Here is a 21,621-nt window from a genome sequence, read left to right as displayed (position 1 = left end):
ACACACACACGACAAAGATCCACCGGATAGCCTCAACAATCTTTTGGGGCAAGTGCTGTTAGCGAGCACCTCCGAAGGCTGGTCTCGATACACGAGCCGGGTTTGTCGAGCGGCGCACTAACCACTGCGCCACCGCTCCCCACACACATGGACAGGATGTGTTTTTACTTGCAGCAAGAATCCGCTCAGCCTCACAGCAAATATAAGTTAATCTGCTAAAGCCTCGGTCCTCAACTTTGATCTGTAAGGCTTTCCACTGCATAGCTGTGGGCGGCAGCCAAGAAACACAAAGCCTGACTGCTTATGAGAACCAGGAGGTCAAAACCAGTCCACTGTTTGCTTGCATAAACGCTGCTTAATCACATCGGTCTAAAACGTACATTCATTCAAACGTGGAGCCAACAATTTTTGTTCTGCTTGTATTTGAAGATTCCCACAGTCAGGGCTCAGAATATCCCATTAGGCCACCACTGCGGACGTCATACAAAGCCGGAACGATTTTGTGGGAGACCAAACAGCCGGGCGAAGTGGCCCGCGCCCGTGATCGAGAACTGCCCAGGCAAGGGTTGGCGGATCACGGAGAGATCTGCAGAGCTCCCGATGGCAGCAAGAGGGCAGTGCAGCCACCCGCCCGCTGTCACCGGGAGACGCTGCCGTGACGTCGCGAGACGAAGTCACGCGCACGGCGTGTTGACGTCATCGCGATGGGTGAAGTGGCCTGGGTGAAAATAAAATAATAAACTGGCGTTCATTTTTTTTATTTTTGCCGAGGTGTTTGGGAAACCCTTGATCAATTTTCCTGGTTGGCTATCGGGAAAAAAATATCGAAGAGCAACGCATCTTTAAAAGAGCCTTTCATATTGGATCATCTTTGTAATAACATTCATATTGGATCATTTTTTATAGCACAAGATGGATCACCTTGTCCTCCCCCACACCTCCGATTAGCACGGATGGCTACGTACGGTGCGAAAGAAATTCACCATACACGAACATTGTAGGAACACTCATATTGGATCATCTTTGTGATAACATTCATATTGAATCATTTTGTAGCACAAGATGGATCACCTTGTCCTCCCCCACACCTCCGATTAGCATGGATGGCTACGTAGGGTGCGAAAGAAATTCACCATACACGAACATTATAGGAACACCCATATTGGATCATCTTTGTAATAACATTCATAATTGATGATTTTTTTACGCGCTATCGAGCACCTGCCGCGAGACAAATAGAGCTTGACGCACGGTGACGCGACCCAGCGGCAGCGCATTCCCCGCTTGTTGCAGCGCTCCACGGCTCGAAACCAACAGGCCGCCCTGATTAATACTGCAGTCGTGCGTATTAACCCTAAAAATATACTGCATGCCGCCTGCTTCACAGTGTAAGTTGAAGATCTCGTGTCAGCGTTCGCATGGTCCAAGTTTGCCAAATTTGAAAAAAAATTACACCACCAATTACTCAATTAAAATACGGTAATCATCGCCCCCCCCCCTTCCTACTGTGAGAGCTTGGCAGGATCCTCAAGAAAACGAGTCATGAGACTTGGCGAGGCTTCCCTACGTGGTAAACAGCAGGCGATAAAATTAACATTCTCACCCGTCGTGGGAAAGCAGAAAGGAGATGATGCTGAAATAATCACTTTTTTAATGAATCGTGACAAATAATCAGATTGCTGGCAGGGTTGGGTCAAAGGTCACGCTGCCAATCCTGCAGCCTGAGAATAACAATGCATATTAGAATAAGACATAAAAAAATAACACCAGATGAAGGATTACCATAGAGCTCAGATTAGCAACTAATCTGCATTTTAATACTGCAGTGTTTCACAGCTCATTGAGATGAACAAGTCGTGTTAGCAGGCATTGTGATTTAACACGGCCGTGTAATTGCTAAAATAATAATACAGCGAGCACACGCCTGCATATACGCGGCAACTGATTAACTTGGCATCCTTAAAGCAATAATGTAAAGGATAATTATTTGCAATTAAATCGTGGGCTATGTTAGATCGGCCTAATTGAATGCAAGCTCTTGTCCTACAGCAGCGCTAAATCACTTGTTCTATTTTTGTAACTGGTCGTTTGATCGGGATATGCAAATCTGCCAGCTTTAGACTCTGCCAAACGCCTCTCGTGTGAGCATGTTCATGCTTTTACAGAGCGATCAATTTACAGATACCCCATCACGATAACTCAAGAGACATTAGAGAGAGAACAACGTTTCATTCTAAAGCCTCTGCACGCCACCCACCAACCTCAACGCACAACTCGAATCTCGTCCCACGGAGCCATCGCTCTCACAGTATCCAATCGCCCGTCGTCCTCTGGAAAAAAATTCGCGTCCGCCACAGTAATGTGGAATGCCCACCACTGGCTCAGCCTTGTCAACTGGGGGGGGGGGGGGGGGGGGGGTGAACACCGGGTGTGTCGAGCGACGGACCGCGTCACGGCCGCTCTGCCCGGACTCCGAGCGCAGCGACCTCAGGGCCCCATCCCTGCCGCCGCTGACGAAGCTTCGGCTGTGGCCCGGCAAGACGAGCGGCCGACGATAAAATACTGCCGATAGTAAAAAAAAAACAATGACGAAAACCAATAATGATGACACTCATTTCAGCAGGAATCACTCTGCCCGGTTGGGAAGTTAGGGGGGGGGGTCCATTCGATATCAGTGGGGTGTCTATAAAAGGATCGCCCTGTCATCGCGCAACAATTTTTTCTTCCTTTTATGCGTGCCTCCGCACGCATATAATTTTCTCCACGTTTCACCGCGTGGAGAAACGTTTGTACAAGTAAACACGGATGATAGGATCTGTCACGGGCGTCCCCCACAGTAAGCCGGATACAAGGAGAGTGTTTTATATCTCTACACAGTCGGGGCTCCTGTATCGCGTACATCCACAGTAATCAGCCATGATCCATCCACTGCCGGACGAAGGCCTTCTTCCGACACCCTCGCCCATCTCTCAACGTCTCGCGATCCATCTCGCTCCCGCACACGAGTCGAACTCACCGCTCCTTCTCCAGGGCGCACGTCCTCTCTGGCGGGCTCCCTCCTTCGACTGCCACTCGTTCGTTCGTCTCGACCACCGGCCATCGCTTCTTGCTTGCGACGTGCCCTAAGCGCCGCTTGCTTTTCTTAAGTCAATTCGACGTCTCTGTGCACGTCAGGAGTCGGCCACCTGCGGATCCGAAGCCGCATGCGGTGGCTCTTTGATGACAGTGTCGAGACACGTTATTTATTAAGGACCACCGCCTTCTCCTATTCACCAGACAATGCATTGCGGCTCTTGAAATATGTTTTTACCGAAAGCGAAATGGCTCTTCTTCTTATTATTGTGTTTGCCGGTCCCTGGGGTATGTCCTCTAACACACGTTGCTCTGGCTGCCTCTCGGTGCGAGTCCACGTGTCTCTACGCACTCTTCACCTTTTGTTCCGCACGTGTACACACGGCAGAATCATGTTCCATACACGCGGCGCCGAGATAAACGAGCACTTTAATTTGGCCGTAAAAACAAAAAAAACACACTTCTTTCCAATTGCAATTAAAATTCAACATCTAAATTAGTAGTAACTGTTTCTCTTTTATGCGTCTATGCTTGCGCGTAATTTATCAGCATTTACCACAATGCTGGTAAAACACGAGGAAGGGGTTGAATCACAATTATGGGTATAAATATGTCACCCGTGTGTTCCTGTCAGAGGTAGAGTTGTATTATAACCATGTTTAGTGTTGTTACTCGCAAATAAACTATAAATTAGCGGACTGCGTTGTCAGTGGCGTAAACACGAGTCAATAAAACTCACAATGTTCTCAACGAACGGCGCAGCCTTGTAAGTTGACATTTTCAAACAGTAATTCAACTTGTAATATGCCGCGAGGTATTCACTCCTGGCTCTCTCGTACACAGAGAGAGAGAGAGGACGACTCGGAGGGGCGGGGAACGAGGGACGACAGCCACGCGTTGAGCCGGCCCAAACAGTTGTCCAAGGTCTACGGTCCTGTGCACATGAAGGTGGCGTCGGCCAATGAATGATTCTTGCCACGTGGGAGGAAACCGGCGCCGTTTGTGTCTGCGCCTTCAAACCAAAACCGAGTCTCGTCGCAGCTCACACTTTTGGCCATGGCCCGTTGCCTGAAACGGGACCTCTGCTGTTCTACTTGTCCGCCATAAGGCAGTCGTCGTGCCGCTCCATTGCCAATGCACCGAATTAAATCATTTAGTCTTACAACTTGTGCACCCTGTATATTTTAACAGCTTGACAGCTTTGCATTTGGTGTGAAGTTGCAGTCACCATGTTTATGACAAACTGAATATCGGCCTTTTCCAGTCACCCATTCCACACCGAGCATTTCAGAGTCTGCGCGGCTTCCACAGCATGACCTCTCTTTCCCTGCTGTGTCTACAGTTCCGGCGTTTATCTTTTCTCCAATTGTATTTCAATTGTGCCTTCGGTGTCACGGCACGAGACGAAGAGTTCCTCCGGAACCCTCGCAGAGCAACGCAACCTCCGTGCTGGAGAACGTCCCGTGGAAGCGGAGGTCACCAGAGCTCCCTTCGAGATCCCTTCAAGTTCGAGTGACGCTCTGGTCCACACGAGGGGCCGCTGCACTTACCCTACTTCAGACAGAAATGTTCATCACATGAGAGTCAAACCGATACTTTTGAATTTATCAGACCTGGAATTTAGCAAAATTGCAGAACCGATATTCAATACGAAGGGGTTCGTTTTGTACAGTGACTCTTTTCAGTTGAAGTTGATTTAATTTGTTACACGGATTTGCCCCCTTTTTTCCAGTTGCCCAAGTATGTTACACAGGAGATCCGTGGTGCTGCGTGAGCGCAGCAGCAACAACGAAGACAAAAACCTCGACATCGCAGAGGACGAGTCCAGGGTCCTTGAGACAAATGGCACAACTGGGCTGAGACCATCAACTAACTTCAGAACCCGATTAAATCACAAGGGCAGCTGCCTGGACTTGAACCGAGGATCTCAGGCGGTGCTGGCTCAGTGCTTGGACCTCTGAGCCACCAGCCCTCTCTCGCGTGCAACGAGTTCATCCGCACAGTGACCTGTAGAGACGGGAGGCCTTATCTGCCCACGAAGGAACTCGATCGCTAAAGCAAGTCCGTTGGTTTCTAGCCAGACGAGAACGCGGTGGCGACACCGTGCTCGTCTTTGTAGGGATCAGGAGCCTCAGGGTCGACGCAACGCCGATCGCAACCACGACCAGAAATGTGAACAGAGGGCGGACGACAGAGCGACGGAGTCGGACATCGCCCACGCAGTGCACCAGGCCTCTCCGAAAGAACGGCAGAGCGACTTGACACACCCGGCCTGCGCAGCCGTGACTTGTGACCCTCTCACTTGCAGTCGGGCGGGCGACATCGCCCGGCAGCGCACAGCGGAGCGGAGTACGGTTGGAGTACGGCTGGCCGCTGTGATCGCTGTGCGCCAGCGTGGAGCCTCCGTGCGGGGCAACCCAAGGGTTGGTGGATCGCGCACAGACTGTCCACAAAGCCCCAGTACACTTCATGGTAAGAGGTAAAGGTGCAGCCCTGCAACCCCAATGCTGGCGGAAGGGCTTCAACGAAAGACAGCTCGACAGTGCCCCACTAGGGGACATTTGGCTTACTTTTACACACCGGTCAGACGTCTCGGAAAATAATTATGTACAGTGCTCATCAGATAATTGCAGGAACAATTAAGAATGGGAGACAACAACAGTCAGGAAAGTCGCTTTATTAAGACTACACCCAAGGAGTCCAGTAGGAAAAACAAATCATAGTGGAGTAGGCACAGGGAAAAGCCTGAGTTGTTTTCAGTGACTATCAACAGCTTCACAGAAATGTTACAGACATTCACACGCTACTTGTATATGCACGGTGCTGCAAGCCAGTGGCCTCTGCTGCGTACCGAGACGCACGCACGCGCGAGCGGGCGGGCGCGCGCAGCGCTCCGATGGCGCGCGCCGGTCTCGTAATGCCCACGACAGCCGAGCGCAATCACCACGACGCTGTTCACCCGACAGCGTCGTCGACCACCAACACAACCACCCTGATAACGGCGGCGAGGGGGGTGAATGGGGGGGGGGGTAGGTCTGTGCGAACCATCGCTCACGAGTCACGCCACGCAAGGTAACCAGCTGTGGGGTATTCGATCGTTCAAAGCGACCGCGTTCGCAGCCGGAGTCGGTCCTCCGCGCAGAAACCGCTGCCATTTATCTGCCTTGAACATTGCATCGGGAGGCGACGGCCTCTCTCCCGGGCCACTCGCGAGCTTTCCGTCTTTATTGCTGGGGGGAGCTCTTTATTTTAAGTTCGTCGGTTTTATGATGTTATTGTTATAGATACGGCCATTGTCGTCGTAACAAACGTCACCTTGGAGCAATTATAAAACGGTCCGTCTTTGTAGGGAAACGTACGGGACACGCACGGCACGGTACACCACGGCACGTGCGAATAAAACGACGCATTCCTCGGTTACACCGGCGGCGACGATGATGACGAGACACGCGTGAACACAGGCCAACAAAAGAAAATCCCTCTACTGCCAGATATTCCGTAACGTTGTAAACCTCCTTGCCGCAGTTTGTTTTGTAACACCTGTCAGCTACTGCGAGACGGTGAGCTGACGGTGGCAGCAGCGTTTCGAGCTGTGTGGCCGCGTGGCCGCACAGAGGCCGCGGGTCGCACAGAGGACCGGCTCAACTTCGCCGTCGGGAAGCGATAAGCTTGGCAACAGCGGGGCAGCCCTGCCATTGTTTCGAGAGGCAAATATAGAATTCCTCTTGGGTCGTTTTTCTTTTTACAATGTTTATAAACATCACGGAATAATAAAACTTTTTTTTTTAAACAAAGAAAAACAAGCGGTGCCATTTTAAGAAAGAAAATACATATCGTCACCGTTATTACACGAAAGTTAATTGTCTCCGTATAATTGCTTGGACTTCCATTACATTTTGCGATGACCGATAACGCGCTATTTTAGCCAACAGCTCGTCAAGGGCGGGCACTTACTAATAAAGCGCCGAACTTGTGAAAAAAATATATACTTTATACACATCCAGCGCCGCTGACGCAACATCGTTTACCAGCGTGCGCCGCGTCTGGCGTCACATGTAATGGAGTGCGATCGAACCGCCCAAAACCGATTCCTGCAGAGTCCTCTCCTCTGCCCGCGCTCGAGCCCGGCCGTACAATCCGGCCCATGCCATGGCCGAGTTCAAATCCTGGTCCAGGGGTCAACTCAGCCCATAACACATTCCTCTCTGGTCGATGAGCTCAGTACGAGATTGTGGGAAGTAAACCGTGGTCGTGCTAAGGGGAGGACTAGCTGCCTGCCACGGGAATGCGAAACTTACACCACCGGCTCAGGAGCCGTGAACGAAGAAGGGCACCCGCCCGTTCGCTTATCTGAGCAGGGGAGACCACTGACGTTTGCCTTTTTGAGCCATTCGATAGAAAATCAAAAGACTCGAGTTAATTATATCACCAGGAGGAGCGCAGGATCCCAAACATGCAAATGCTGAAGAGATCGATACTGCTCAGAATACGTCAATATCGTTGCACAATAACAGGCAGAGCTGACCAAACTTGACAAACGGGTCCAGCCACGGTCCTCTGTCAACCAGTCCATAACAAATTCGAGCGGTGATCCTAGGCCACTGAAGAGATCATCATGATCAGGTCTTCTTCACGATGACCATCTTCATCATCAGCAGCAGCAGCCATGGTGAAACGACTGCTGGATTAAGGTGTATAACCAGGTAAGAGGCCATCATGTCCAGGGACCAGATTCACACGTCGACAAACAGTGCCTTGGTGATTTTCCTCAGTGGTGGCTAAAGAGATGTAAGCGGATATTTCTCAGAGAAGGGCCAGTGAACATGAGCCTTGTCAAGCCGTGAACCCTGCCTCTGCAGTCTGTTTCAAGCGGGGGGGCGGTATAAAATAAGACGGATTCCATCGGTGATTTCGTTGAAGCGCGAGGAGGGGGGGTCGTTAAGCCACTAGCGGTGAGCATTGAATTAAAGCGGTAACCTTTACAGGGATGTGGTCGCCCAACAAACTCACCGAGAGGCCCTTGTCCAAACATTCACGGCCTGTCAACGGCAGCTCGAGCCCGGACCGGGGCAGCTCCTAACGCGTTGATGATGAGCGGGTTGGTTCCATGACCGAGCGATAGTACAAAACAAACAACGCCTCTCAAATTTCGATTTAAAGCTTTCGTGACTGCAATGATTCATCTTCTTTGGTTCTTTCGGTAAAGTCACGTAGAATGAGAATAAAATAATAAATTGATAAAATATTATTGGGTTATTTTATTTTATCAATTTATTATTTTATTCTCATTCTACGTGACTTTACCGAAAGAACCAAAGAAAACGCCTCTCAACTTCCCACGTTCGCCTCTCGAGCGAAACCCATCGGGCCTCATGGCTTCCTGTGGAATGCATCTCCATGAGCAGCACAAGCAAAACTCTAGGTCAGGATCAGCATTCAAGCGTCTCATCAGCAGTCAGGCTTGCTCAAACCAATGCTGGTGCACTGCCCGATGTCAATCGGCAAGGACCCACTGTATGAGACGTGGGTCCTGCTTTGGACACGCAAACTACGAGGAGCACTATTTATTTTGTTCTCGACATTCCCCACAACGATGCTTTAACGATAATGCTGTGTTCGAGACGCATTCCATAACATCGAATATCAACAGTTCATTGCACAGCGTTTTAAGTACGTACTGTATTTATATACATATATACAGTGTGTTCCTTAAGTACGTGCTACAGTGCTCGGCGCGCTGCACGGTGAAGCGGGCGAGTTTGATTCCTGCCCACGGCTATAGCCATCGGTGGCAGGCGATATCAGCGCTGCCCCTGCCCTCACGCCCCCAATCTCCACCGAGCAGCGTCAAGTGTGGTCACAAAACAAACACAATAACCCGTGGCCGAGATGGCGTGGCGAGGTCTCTCTCATCCGTCGGTGGATTGGCAACGGCTGGAACTTTTTTTGTTAACGAGTGTACACATGCCCGTGGAAACTAAATTCCACAGACTCGGCACAGTGCGTCGTCAACGCAAGACAATTTACGCCTAGAATACGCCGCCCAAAGTGTACGAATAATTCGCCGGACGTAGAGAATTGAGAATGGGCGGTCACGGTGGAGACGGTTGTGCGAAAGACGACCGCACGATCGAGAGGCAACGCCGTGCGAATTAGGCAGCGCCCTGGTCGCCACTGAATTCAACTCAATCCGGGCGTATTTCGCGCACAACGAGGGCCGTACTTCAGCGCCACGCATCGCAGCGAATTGGTGCTTGGCACAACGGGGCGAAGTGGCGCATGCGATTTAAGAGTCGGAATCCCACGCAGGAGACCAACAACGCTTTTGATGACGCAAACTAACAAAGCTCAGGACGCACGGGTGGCGATACACGCAGCTCTAGAGCTGGAGGTCTGGGCAAGGCTGAGAAGCGTTGTACCGCACGTGAAATGTGGTGGCCACATGCCCATGCAAGCGAGGAATGATGGGAGTGGTGCGTTCCTGCTGCTCCCTTGGTGTGGTGCCAACCTGAGGTCCGTGGCAGACTTTGCGGTGCACAGAGTTAAGCGTGTGACTTCACAGACAGATTATATGCAGCACATTGCAAACTGACGTTTCGGGCAATGGCTCATCTTCAGAGCAGAGGCTGATTGCCCAAAACGTCAGGCTACGATATGTATTCATTATGTCACTCGGCAGTGTTAATCGGAGAAAGCGGCGATTTCATCGTGAATGTGGATTAGCGCTTGTTCGAATTTCGAACGCTCGCGACTAGACGGGCCGAGACGTCTCCCCCCCCGCCCCCCATGCGACAGCGGCGAGCGGTGCCCCCCACGCACGCGACGATGCCCATGGACGCTTCGCGCGCGTGTGGCGACCGCCCTGCCGCCCTGGCCTCGTCACGCTGGAGACTGAAGCTGCGAACACAAAAGGGGCCGCCCCCCCACCCCCCTCCTTGATGGCAGCCGGTCTCTGTCCCCGGCTCGGTAGTCCAGGAAACATTTTCGCACACCCGGCCCACCAACATCCACCATACCCCTCGCTGCTATTGCTGCGGCTATTAGTCGCAAAGCCTACTCGAGTCTATCAGAGACCTGGAATATTTTTCGGTGGCAAATTAATCTCCGATTGCACCTCCTGCGTTGGCTATGATCTCCGCCCTGTGGTCAAAACGCCTCCCTTGTTGGACGAATGGGTGGTGGTGCCCCAACTTGTGCGCACGAGTAAAGCCAAGCATTGCCAGCCGACCACGTGGATGATTTTCCTGGCTAATTATACACGACACCATAATAACTCTAGGACACCGAGGGTCGCTCGCTTTGCGTTACGACTGGACTCCCGCACCATTTGACTGACCCCAAAAAATCTGCCGCATGAATCCGCCGGGCAGATTCGCCGCTCGCGTTCACTTCACATTTTCATTCCTGACACAAGGCCACACTGCCATTGTCTGCCAACCAAGCGCCCTGAACCAAGTTGGTTTCAGGATTAGGGGGTTAGGGTCAGGCACCTACCTTGCGTGTAACCCTACCTCGGTACGTCTTCTTGGAATAATAAAGCAATTTTGTACATCCAAATCAAAAGGAGAATCCGGTCTTGTCGTGCGAGCGATGTTGATGAAGGAGTCGCTCATTAACACAATTAACCATCGTTACTCCCGCTGGAATGATCCATCAATTCTGCCGTAGAGCGTCCGACTGGCTGGAGAAGGCCACGTGGCGAGGAACGCTCTCACGTGGCCGTGTGCGTGCAGTGTCCTTTAGCCTGGGCTGCTCGCAGGCTCCTGGGGGCTCGGGGTGGAATGCCACGTGGGCCTCCCCGATTCCACTACCCACAGGCCCTGTCGCGGGGAACTCGTTTGTGTAACGTCCGCGGCAAATATCCCCTTCTGTTCACCCCCCCTCTAGGCGGCCCTGCGCTCATAAACAACGATTACTGTTAACAATTATCAGTTAAAATAGTAATAGCCAATCCGGCTTGCGCAGACGCGCAGCAGCGACCGAATAAACGTGCGCAGGACGCAAAGCAGGCGTTGCCCTTATCGTCCATCAGCTGTGATCTATCCACCGTAGGGTGAAGGCCTCCCTAAGCCATCGCCATCACTCGTGTGGCCTCGCGATGCAAGCCATCTAACCTTGCACACGAGTTGAACTCTCATTGCTCCATCTCTGTGGACGCGAAATCCAACCTCACCCGCCGCCCCCCGCCCAAAAAAAAGTCAATGTCTCTCTGAGAATCTCGATGGCTATTTGGCATGTGCTTCGAATCCCGATCGGGATTCACATCTGACCATCATCTTTCAGGGATCAATAAAATGAGTGCCACTTTCCGGGTAGTGACCCACGAATACCCTAAGCAGTCAGCTTGTGGAATTTACCAGATGCTCGTTTGAGCATTGGGAGGTTCAACCAGGATACATGGAGGCCCCCCCTGTCTCCATCGGGGACTTCGCCCTTTGCATAACCACCCCTGGCTCCACCACCCAACGGCCCCGCTCGAGTTTGCCAATGGCTCCGGCCTCCTTCCCATAGCCCCCGCCTACTTCCCATAGGCCCCACCCACCACGCACGTAGCCCCGCCCACTGTTCAGAGAACTGTTCATGTAGCCCTTGCCACTGGCCAGGCATCACGAGTCGGGGGCATGACGCCAGAACATTTTAAACCGGCGACAAAATCCCGATTTTCACAAAAGCTTGGGGAGGGGGACACTGCCCTGTTCTGGCCAAAGCAGGTCGTTTGGCCACCGAAGGGGAGACACTCGGGGTGTGGACAGGAGTAAGGTGCAGGCCCAGCTGCTCCGATACGTCGGGGTCATGCGGTTCGCGCAAACGGGTCGCGGGGCTTTTCGGCCACCGGCCGCAAAGGTCACCGCTGCGCCGGCGACACGAGGTGGCCCACGCCCCGGGGTCATCCTCTACAATCATCGCCACGAAAGCCCCAGTGGCGGAAAGATCAACATCAACAACACGGTCAATATCAACACCGTCAGCAAAGTGAAAACCAAAATCACGACGTCGTAAGCCTTAAACATGCGACCTCTAAAGTGCTGGAATGCGTAACGTTCATTATGAAATATTTTTGTTACGACTTTCGATACTTCCTAAGCTCCATTGCAATACACATTTATTTTACGTCTTCTTGGAAACTAAATTACTGCAGCTGCGGATCGCTGCAGCCTACATTTCACTGGCCCCAGGGCGAGCAACAGAGGTTTACATTTCCGATTTGCGACAGCTCTCCGACGCAGCGTCCAACAGCAATGGCAGTAAAATCTCTTCCTTATATATAAAAAAAAATCCTCGACAACCGCCGTTTATCCGCTTGTCAGCAGATTTCAGCAACAATAATCAACACAGAAGCGTTTAGCCCCCCCCCCACCCCCCCCCGTCCAGAAACTGCAGTTCATTCTGGGACATCGATCGGCTCTTGTGCACAGCGTGCGTAACGCGTGAAGACACGAAGTGGCTCGCGACACACAAGACACCGCACGGACTGGCCAACGTTCGGCCGATGTACGGCCGAGGTGGCGGGCCACCGCCAAACAGGGTCGGGGGTGGGGGGGGGGGAAGATGGGAGTCCGGCCGAAGCCGTCCCAATTTCAGTGGCCATCACACGGCGACATTAAAACCTTTGCACAGATGTGTTTGTAGAAATGTCATGAAGGGAGAACAAAAACACGGAAAATTAACCGGTGAAGGGAGGAATAAAATGAAAGACTGCAACGTTTCCGGTTCACCGATTTATGAACATATATGCAAAGTCCGGTTGTGCTGAACCTGCCCGGAACAATACCACACTCAAGGCCACAAAACGACTGAAGGAAGTGGTCAAAGGTTCTAAAGAATATTTGTCAACAATCACCAGCCCTTCTGGCTCAACGGCGTCGCGTGAGTCTTACAAAACGCGTCTCCCGGCTTTTGCGGCGAACTTTTCTGTAAACAGGAAACACCTCCTTCAACCCGGACGGAAATCTGTGCGAGCGATGCGAGGTTCACGGAATGTGAGATTGAGAAACGGTCCGCGGTAAATCATAGCCTTCTCTTTCCATTGTGCTTCACCCGGCCTCCCCACCCACCGGTTCCGCTTGCACGCCGAACAATCTTTTGTTTTGTGCTCCTCGTGCAAGTGTGTTGACGAGCGCCACCCAGTTTCCCGTACGCGCTTTGCAAATACGCCAAAGTCTCGAACGTTATCGGAGCGTTCCTTCTCTTGTCGGATCCTAAAACTCAAACAGTAACTGCGCGGCTTTGCGATAGTACCACTTCCGCTCTGCCGTTTACTGCCTTTCGAGTCAACCAAACGCCGCGCTTAAAATAAACAGCTTATAATATCCGAGGGTAGTATAACGTCATGTTCAAACAAAGCACAGGCAACACGTTTCGCACAGCAGATAATCGGCTCGGTGAAACATTCTATTAAAGACGCTTAGGACGTCCGACTCAAGACAAGACATTGGAAAATGCCAGAGCTTCATGCGGAAATAAGCCGAATGTTAGATCGTGAATGGCGAGCGGTCACGGACTGATGGTGCCCGAAGTTCATCGCGAATTTTAAAAAGATCAAACCAGAGAGCGTGATGTGGCATTGTGTGCAGTTAATTCATCAGTGACAATGCACTGCCACAATTACAAACTGCAAGGTCACAGCGGCTGATTTCATTCAGAGTCCCCGAGTCTCCGCAAAATGATTTTGGCACTCGGTGCGCTGGTCATGGATCGTTGCGTGCGCGGTTGTTGTGCAAACGAGGCCACTCTGAGGAGCGGCACAAGGGCAGACGGAGACACAGAGGAGATGGAGAAGCCAAGTGAGGGGCGAGTAGGAGACTTTCTCATTAAACCAAAAAATTAAAAACCAAATTTACCTTGATTGAGTCATTGGTATCGCGTCACGAGATGTAATACAAACACTTTGACCTCTGGGAGCAGCGGAACCCTTCACGTAAGACAACAGCCCACAAGAAGCGGATTTCACAGAGGGCAGAACTTCCCCATCCCGCTCTGTCTCATGAGGGCAAAGTTCACCGCAATGAACGATAAAACCGATGAGATTTCATTCTCAGAGCAGAAATTTTGCCAAAGTGCAGAACATTTTTTTTTACGTGATGCGGCTTTGTGTTCAGTCATCGGTGACTGGCCTGAAACTATAAACTCACTGCGTTTGAGAACCCCGTTCAATCACAGGCAGCCGAATATCCTGGATCTGAACCCCCTCCCTGGACCTGGCCTCCAATTTGGCGCATGCCGTTCGGAGCGCATAGCCACACAACTTCTCCCTCAAGAGGCCACGGGGCCGGATAATTAGGGAGCGAAGGAGTCATGTAAAAAAAAACCTCCGAATGCCGCTTTTGCTGCACCTCTCTCTCTGGTTCTTACGCAAGTTCATCGCAACGCTTGGACAGTTTGGTTTCCGGAGACGGCGAACCTCGCGACTCCAACCGATTACTTTGGGGAAACAATTCGCACTCGCGTAATTTGGGAAACTAGCAAGTGCATGGCCCCGCGCACAGACACGGGCACCGAGTTGATTGCGTGGGGCAACTCGCGCGAGTGAAACAAACAAACAAAAAGCCACACGTGAAAGCAAAATAAATTACAGCGGGGTGCGCGCGTGTATCCGTCAAGATTTGAACACGAGCCGGATGAAGGCAGAGCGAAGTAAAACAAATCCTTGACGTGTTTGTGGAAGCGTCCCCTTGCACCGCGGCGGCCGGACAGCCGGACAGAAGCATCGGCGATCACAGCCGGGCGCGCGGCGTCTCCAATTCCAAACAAGAACCCTGACGAGACGATCTCTCGCTCCCAGCACGCTCCCCCCGGGGGGTGGGCGGGTGGCCGAGAGCACGGCGTGGTCACCGACCACCGACTGTTCCACCGCAGCCTGCGGACGGGGGGGTGTGGCCCGGGGCAGACCAGGGGGAGTGGGCGCGAGGGACACCGGAAACCCGTCCGGAGGGCCCCGCTGTCGGCCCCGGCCCGCGAGGGTGCGCCGCGCCATCAGTAGGCACAGGAGGGCCCCTCCGAAGATGCCACGGGCTTGACGGGCACCAGCAGGCCCGGCGGGCGGAACGCAAACACCGAAGTGTCACCCAGGCAACAGGGGGATGTGGGGCCTCCGCCGATGCTCTGCTCCACCGTTTTGACGATGTGAGTGGGGGGGGGGGGCGGAGAAGAGGACACACCCAAGACACGCGCACACATACTGCCGTTAATCCCTCGATCAGCCTTCTCAAGTTGCGCCACGTGAGTTCGCCGCCCTGCAGACATGGCACGGTGCCGTGCGTGCGCCCGCGCGCACGTGATGAGTGCCGGAGCGCGCTTGGCATGGGCCCTGGCGCGAGGAACGAAAGGACCCCGAACCTCGCCCCAGCCGGTCCAACTTCCCGCCCCTCTTCGTCGCCTGGCGCCCGGGCCCCTCCGGGCCGCGGCACAGCTGCACCGCCTGTGCCGCTCGACGACTCCAGCGCCACCGAGTGTGGTGGCGCTGGAGCCGTCAGCAGTCCAAAGGAGGCCGACAGCCGGGGTTATTTTCATGCAATGCACTGTACGCGACATTGCATTGCCCAGAGGTCTTCAAAACTCGGATCGAACGTGGAAATAGGAACATTGAAAGGGAAGGCGGCCGGGACCACACCTGCACAAGAAGCAGCGGTGAAGTGTCGCTAATCCTTTGTTCAAAACATTATGAGGCCAAACCGCGAATGTGAACACTGGAATTGTTTTTACCCGTCACTTTGTCGATATTGCCCTGGCGCCGACCGAGAAATACCCACTGCAGCGAAATGCGTTGTACTGTGTGTCTATGCTCCCGCGTCTGCGCCCTGCGCTTTCGCCAACCCGCGCCGACTGGCGTGGTGAAGCATGGTCAGACGGCCCCCACGGCCCCATGGGGAGGGGCGGCGCCCTTATCCAGCTGGTAGGACAGGTTTGATAATGAAGTCAAAAAGATTTCATAGCACACAAAGCTGTGCACCGCAGCATTGTATTTGCAAAAGCTCTCAGCCTTATCCAGACCACCAGCTCAAAAGAACTGAATGTGTGGTTCACTTTGCCATTCAGACCACCCACTCAGAGAGTTTGTTTCCAGCCTCTGTCGCTTGTTTTCCACATCTGAATGATCGAGTCGAAGCGACAGTCGGTTACCGAACCAAAGCCACCCCCCCGCACGCATCAACACACAAATGCACGCGCTCATGCGCACACCCGCACGCGCACAGACACGCGGACACGTGCGGCTCCGCTGATTAGAGAAGGGGTCTAACCAAAAGCGCAAGATGTCGCTGCCAAAGCTCTGGATCTCTAAGGCCATGCGCCACAAACACCCAGCACTCACCGCTGCGCTGCTCCCAGGAATTACTGCTATCTTGCTCCTAGCAGCTGTGCGCATAGACAAAGACCACCCGGGTAGCCTACCATAGCCTTCTGGTACATGTGCTGTTCGCGAGCACCTACGAAGGCCGGCGCATCGCGCAAGCGGGTGGCGTGGTTAAGCACCACGCCCGGCCACCTTTGTCTTCCCGGTGCTGGTGCTTACACACCGCACCATTTAAAGGTACTCATTTTAGCCTGAGGCCCAGAACACGTTTGGATATCACTCACCACTGATATTAGCTATGGCCGTGCGGTGCGCTAACCACCGTGCCACCGGTCGAACACGCATACCGAAGCTTCGAGGGCCGGAGGGAGAGCTGCCACTTTTACAGCCAGGAGCCTTTGCTCTGTGCACACATTGCACTTTCTTTATTGAACTCGCGTCGTTGCGGCTGTGTGCAAGGGCAGAACTTTTCGCTTAGCATATCACTCACGCGCCGCTCAATTTTCCAGCCCGCATACCTCAAGGTGAGGTGCTCAGAGGCATTCGACAATGAGGAATTGACGGATATCTCTATCTCTCTGGGGAACAAGTAAAACTTCCCACTTTCTTCTCCATCTAAGCCAGGAGTCCAATTACTGCACGGTAGCAGCTGCTCGGGGTTTTTCTCTCTCTGTGAGCTTCCATTCCCGTGCCCCCTTCTCCAGTGCCATCCAACGGCCTCGAATCTCATCCCGTCTCACCCTCGGTCTCCCCCGTAGCCCTGCTCATCACGACGTCTGCGTCTCTTCTCAACGCGCGCATCGGCCATCTGAAGCAGGGGTGGGCAACATGCGTCCTGTGGAACCCCTCACGGTGGCCAGGTCTCAGTGTGTCTAGGGGCGAAGGAGGGCCCCTCGTGTGGCCCACCGACCCGTCCAGGTTGCCCATCACTGCTCTAAAGATTCGCCTCCCTTGCCGTCTTGACAATACAAGTGAACCCTGGTGGGGCTCTAACTTCTTCATTCTACCTCCTTTGCATAAACCTCCCTGAAGTGGTATTATACATTTATTGTGGCATTTGAACAGAGTGTATATATGGACACTGGTCGATGAGCCGATCTATGACTGTGACTCATCTGCCACAGGGTGAAAGCAAACAGCAGAACTCCATTCTGCGTCTCCCCGCACACAAATACAGATCGTTTGTAGCCCATCGGCCTCTCGGGTTTTCAGGCCAACATTATCCAGCAGCGGCGTTTGTTTAAAGCAAGCAAACTCTGGATCGGGTTCGACCTCCAGGGTCTCATCAGCAGTGAGGCCTTGCTAAACAACCCCAAAGGGGCGAAGAGGGGAAAAGGCAAACACGAGCCCCATCGCGGTTCGTGGTTCACTCCGCGGCCGGCCGTGTTTATCTAAGAGGAAACGTGACGATGGCGCCGTGGATATATTTCCACAGGAGAACGTACACAATACAAGAATAGGTTTTACCCTTTCTGGCAATAAAACAGTTGTGTTAAGATGTTAAAACACCAAACTGAAACCTTTTGCAGACAAGCATGTCTGCGTTAACCACACACACTTGTGGCGAGAGCATGAACACACTAAAAAACATGCTCTGGTAGTATATGCATTGTCTTTGAAACTGATTGGTCCACATGAGAGGCTCTAAAGAAGGCCGTCTTCTGTTGTGGACCAATCCGTTTCAAAGACAATGCATTTCCGACCAGAGCATGTTTTTTGTTTGCATGTTCACCACAAGTATATGTGATTTAATGCAGACATGATTCCTTGCAAATGGTTTTAGTTTGGCCGGGCGTGGTGCTGGTCACTAACACCCCCGTGTGCCGTGCCGGGCTTCAAAAAGGCGCTCGCTAACAGCACTTACCCCGACAGTCCGTTAAGGTTGTACGGGGGATCTTTGTCTCACAGTAAAACCTCGAGGGGGCCAGGGAGAACGGCGCCTGCTTCACATCTAAGCGTGGTGGTAGCGCTCTTCCCGGAACGTGATGGCGCGCATTACCCTAAAAAAAAAATGTGTTATTCCTGCTCTCTCGATGAAAGGTAACCTCGCCGGATCCCGGAGGGAAACGCGGAAACTCTACACGCGACACTCGCAGGCCCAAAGTTTTGGCGAGTCACTCGCCATCGAGTTCTCACCGCAAAAGCCAGGCCGGCGCGCCCGCGTGCACTCGGTCCACGCCGAGCGCCACGGCGGGGCCACAGTTCTTTTACGAGCCTCCAGCTAAATGTTCTTCCTTCCAATTTGCCTGTTTTTTTCTTCCATTGAATCCCGTTGCAAGTAAAAAGTGTCGGCGATGAAAGAGAAAAATTGTAAAAGCGGTTTGTAAAAGCATTCGCCCGGTATCGCATACCAAGATTTTCCAACATCTGCCAAATTACTTCGAAAGCGTACAGTAAGTGTTTACTACACCGGCACATCATTCCAACCGACGGGGGTTTATCTATATATATATAAAAGGGACATTTGTGAATATGTGTGTCTGTTCAAAATGTTTAGCGTGTTTCCCGACATGCAACAAACTTGAAATTTGCCATGTGGGTACTTTCCAGACTGTACACCATGCAAATATTAAAAAAATACACTTTGGGTTTTTTTTTTGGGGGGGGGGGGGGGGGCGCAATTATGCATTTATTTTGCACGGCAAGTGAGCTGTGACGTCACATCTGTCATGTGACCAGTATGCGGAAGCGAAACGGAGTGTGCCTGCTGATCGCGGGTAAAGTGAAATACAAATGTGTTGCAGGTCTAAGGCGTTCTTCGCGCAGCATTGCTTTATTAGTCGTTTACTGCCGTACGCACCCTGAAAGTTGTGTGTGTCCGCAGAAAGCGCGTGTATGTGTACCTATGGACGCGCGCGCGTGTGTGTGTGTGTGTGTGGAGGGGGAGCGGTAGTGTAGCGGTTAGCGCGCTGCGCTACGAACCTGGCGACCCGGTGTTCGATTCCCGCTCACGGCCACCACCGGTGACGATTATTTGAACCGATCCTGGGCCTCCCCTAGGTCGACTCAGCCTCAAACGAGTAACTGGTGTGGTGTGCGAACATCGCCACTGGGGAGACAAAGGCGGCCGGGCGTGGTGCTGGTCACCCACCCCCTCGTGTGCCGTGCCGGCCTTCATAGGTGCTCGCTAACAGCACTTTCCCCCTACAGTCTCACAGGCTACACGGGGGATCTTTGTCTATATCCTGTGTGTGTGTGTGTGTGGGGGGGGCAAGCGACTGCGTAGCGTTTCGCGCGCTGCGCTACGAACCCGGCGACCCGAGTACCGGTCCTGAGCCTCCCCTAGGTCGACTCAGCCTCAAACGAGTAACTGGTGTGGTGTGTGAACATCGCCACGGGGGAGACAAAGGCGGCCGGGGCGTGGTGAATCCAAGTCCCGGGCGAAGCCAGGTAGTAAAGCTCGTTCTAGAACATAAACCCTTGCGTTGCTCCTGCATATTACTGCCGCCAAGGCACTTGCCACGCTCACAGCCCGCCGTGTTTGCAGCGGCTTAACGATGACAAGAGACATGAACCATAACAAATAATTTGATTGCAATTTGATGACGTCAGGCGTTGCTGCTATCGGCAACTCGAGGGCCAAAAGGTCTTGGGACTATTATTTGCTCTGCGCACTCGCGTACGCGCGCACGTACGCGCGCACGCACGTACGCCAGCCGCACACGCTGGACGCACGCCTGGCTGCCTGCCGAGCAAACGGACACTGCTCCCAATAGAAATCTCCGCGCGCCCACTGCAATCGCATCATCTGCATATAAATAGGGGCCTCACCTCCAAGCAAATTAACAACGGCTCCGCGAGCCGGGTGGCGAGCAAAACGCGGGGGCGCGTAGCCAACGCAGGGAGACCGCAGCGATCGCACGCACGCACCGTTAAAAGGTAGAGGCGCAGCCCTGCAAGTGGCCCGCTCACACCACCGCCGCCGCGGGAAGGTCCTCCGCTGAAGGGTGGAGGCCTCCACGCGAGGGGCTCCCTCCGGTGGAGGCGCTTCCACCAGCAGTGGCGTGAGAAGGCAATTGCAGAGGCTGCACCTCTGCCTTTTAAGCGAGCTCGCACGGGCCCCGCTCGAGAGTATGTTGGCTGCACTTTCAGAGTGGGCAGTACATCTTGGAAGAAGTGAGAGCACCCACACTTTGCCCCATCCCACGGGACCTGCCGATCAACTGCGATTAAAACGGGAGACCCCAGGAGTCTGACAAATCGTGAGCTTTCACCTCCCCCCCCCCTCCCCACGAACCCCGCCCCCCCCCCGCCCCCACCCACTCGGCGATGTCGTTCAAATACACGAATCGATTCTTGTCACGAAGAGAAGTCCTGCCAAGGGACCTCTCCTGCACCCCGACGCACGGGGGCACACCGCTCTCCGTGCGAGATTTCCGAACGGACCCTTCATCCCGTGACACGGACGCGGCGCGCCGTTCGCAGTTCGGCTCCCGAAGAAGCTCCCAGCACGCGGAGCGAAACGTCGGACATCGCGCCGACGACGCGCGGTGGGAGACGGAGAGACACTCACCCGGAACTTGAGAATGCGCGTCCTCGCACCGGGGCCCCAATGCCTGCGCCACGCCATCTTCTGCAAAACAGCGACAAACGAAGGACTTAGGGGGGCACGGAGCGAGAGGCGCGACGGGGACGGCGCGCGCCAACGTCGTCAAACAACACGAACGTCGCAAACTGTCCGCCACGTACCACCGAGAGTGTGCGGCCGCGCCATGCCGATGAGCACAAGCGATGTGTGGCCCCCCTGGTTTCTCTTCGCCGAATGCAACCCAAGCGTGCGAAGTAATTCAGAGGCATGACAAGATTACTCTATGATGAACGACGACGATCGTTTCAGAAAAGTTGAAATATTAAAAAAGACGCGGCCCTTGCTTGGCAGTGCTCACTCTAGCGCTGTCTTCTGGACAGTCCTGTTTCTTCACCTGAAGAAGGCTACTTGTGTTGTGGTCGAAACGTCGTGAGAATTTGTATTTTATTGTTTTATTTTTATTATTTTATCTCCATTCTATGTGACTTTACCAAAAAGATTAAAAAAGCAGCCCAACATTAAGTTGGGGTGCAATTGAGAAAATGTCTCGAGACATCTTTTGAGAATTTCCATTGAAAAACGTAAGATAATGATGACGATTAAAGATGACGATGATTGAAGATGATGCTAATTGTAAGTGTGATGGTGCCGGGCAAACTAGGGCCAACTAGGGCCATGTGGCCATGTGGCCCTAGTTGGCATAGTTGGTACGATATTATTCCCAGAAGAG

General features: G+C 53.0%; 1 protein-coding gene across 1 annotated transcript in view; it reads right to left on the bottom strand.

Moving 5' to 3' along the window:
• Positions 1-5,733: 5,733 nt before the first annotated feature.
• Positions 5,734-21,621, bottom strand: part of LOC116943294 (uncharacterized) — a 31,245-nt gene continuing 15,357 nt past the window's right edge. The window contains exons 5-6 of the mRNA XM_032956030.2: positions 20,877-20,936; positions 5,734-15,174 (exon numbers count right to left, since the gene is read on the bottom strand). Coding sequence (XP_032811921.1) covers positions 15,046-15,174; positions 20,877-20,936 — 189 coding nt within the window. The 3' untranslated portion in view covers positions 5,734-15,045. The remainder of the gene's footprint in view (positions 15,175-20,876; positions 20,937-21,621) is intronic.

This window comes from Petromyzon marinus, chromosome 17 (genome assembly GCF_048934315.1).
Source record: "Petromyzon marinus isolate PM22_M1 ecotype Great Lakes invasive population chromosome 17, UKy_Petmar_22M1.pri1.0, whole genome shotgun sequence".
Classification (NCBI taxonomy): Eukaryota; Metazoa; Chordata; class Hyperoartia; order Petromyzontiformes; family Petromyzontidae; genus Petromyzon; species Petromyzon marinus.
Note: the sequence above shows the minus strand (reverse complement) of the source record. Positions and strands in the feature narration are given on the sequence as shown.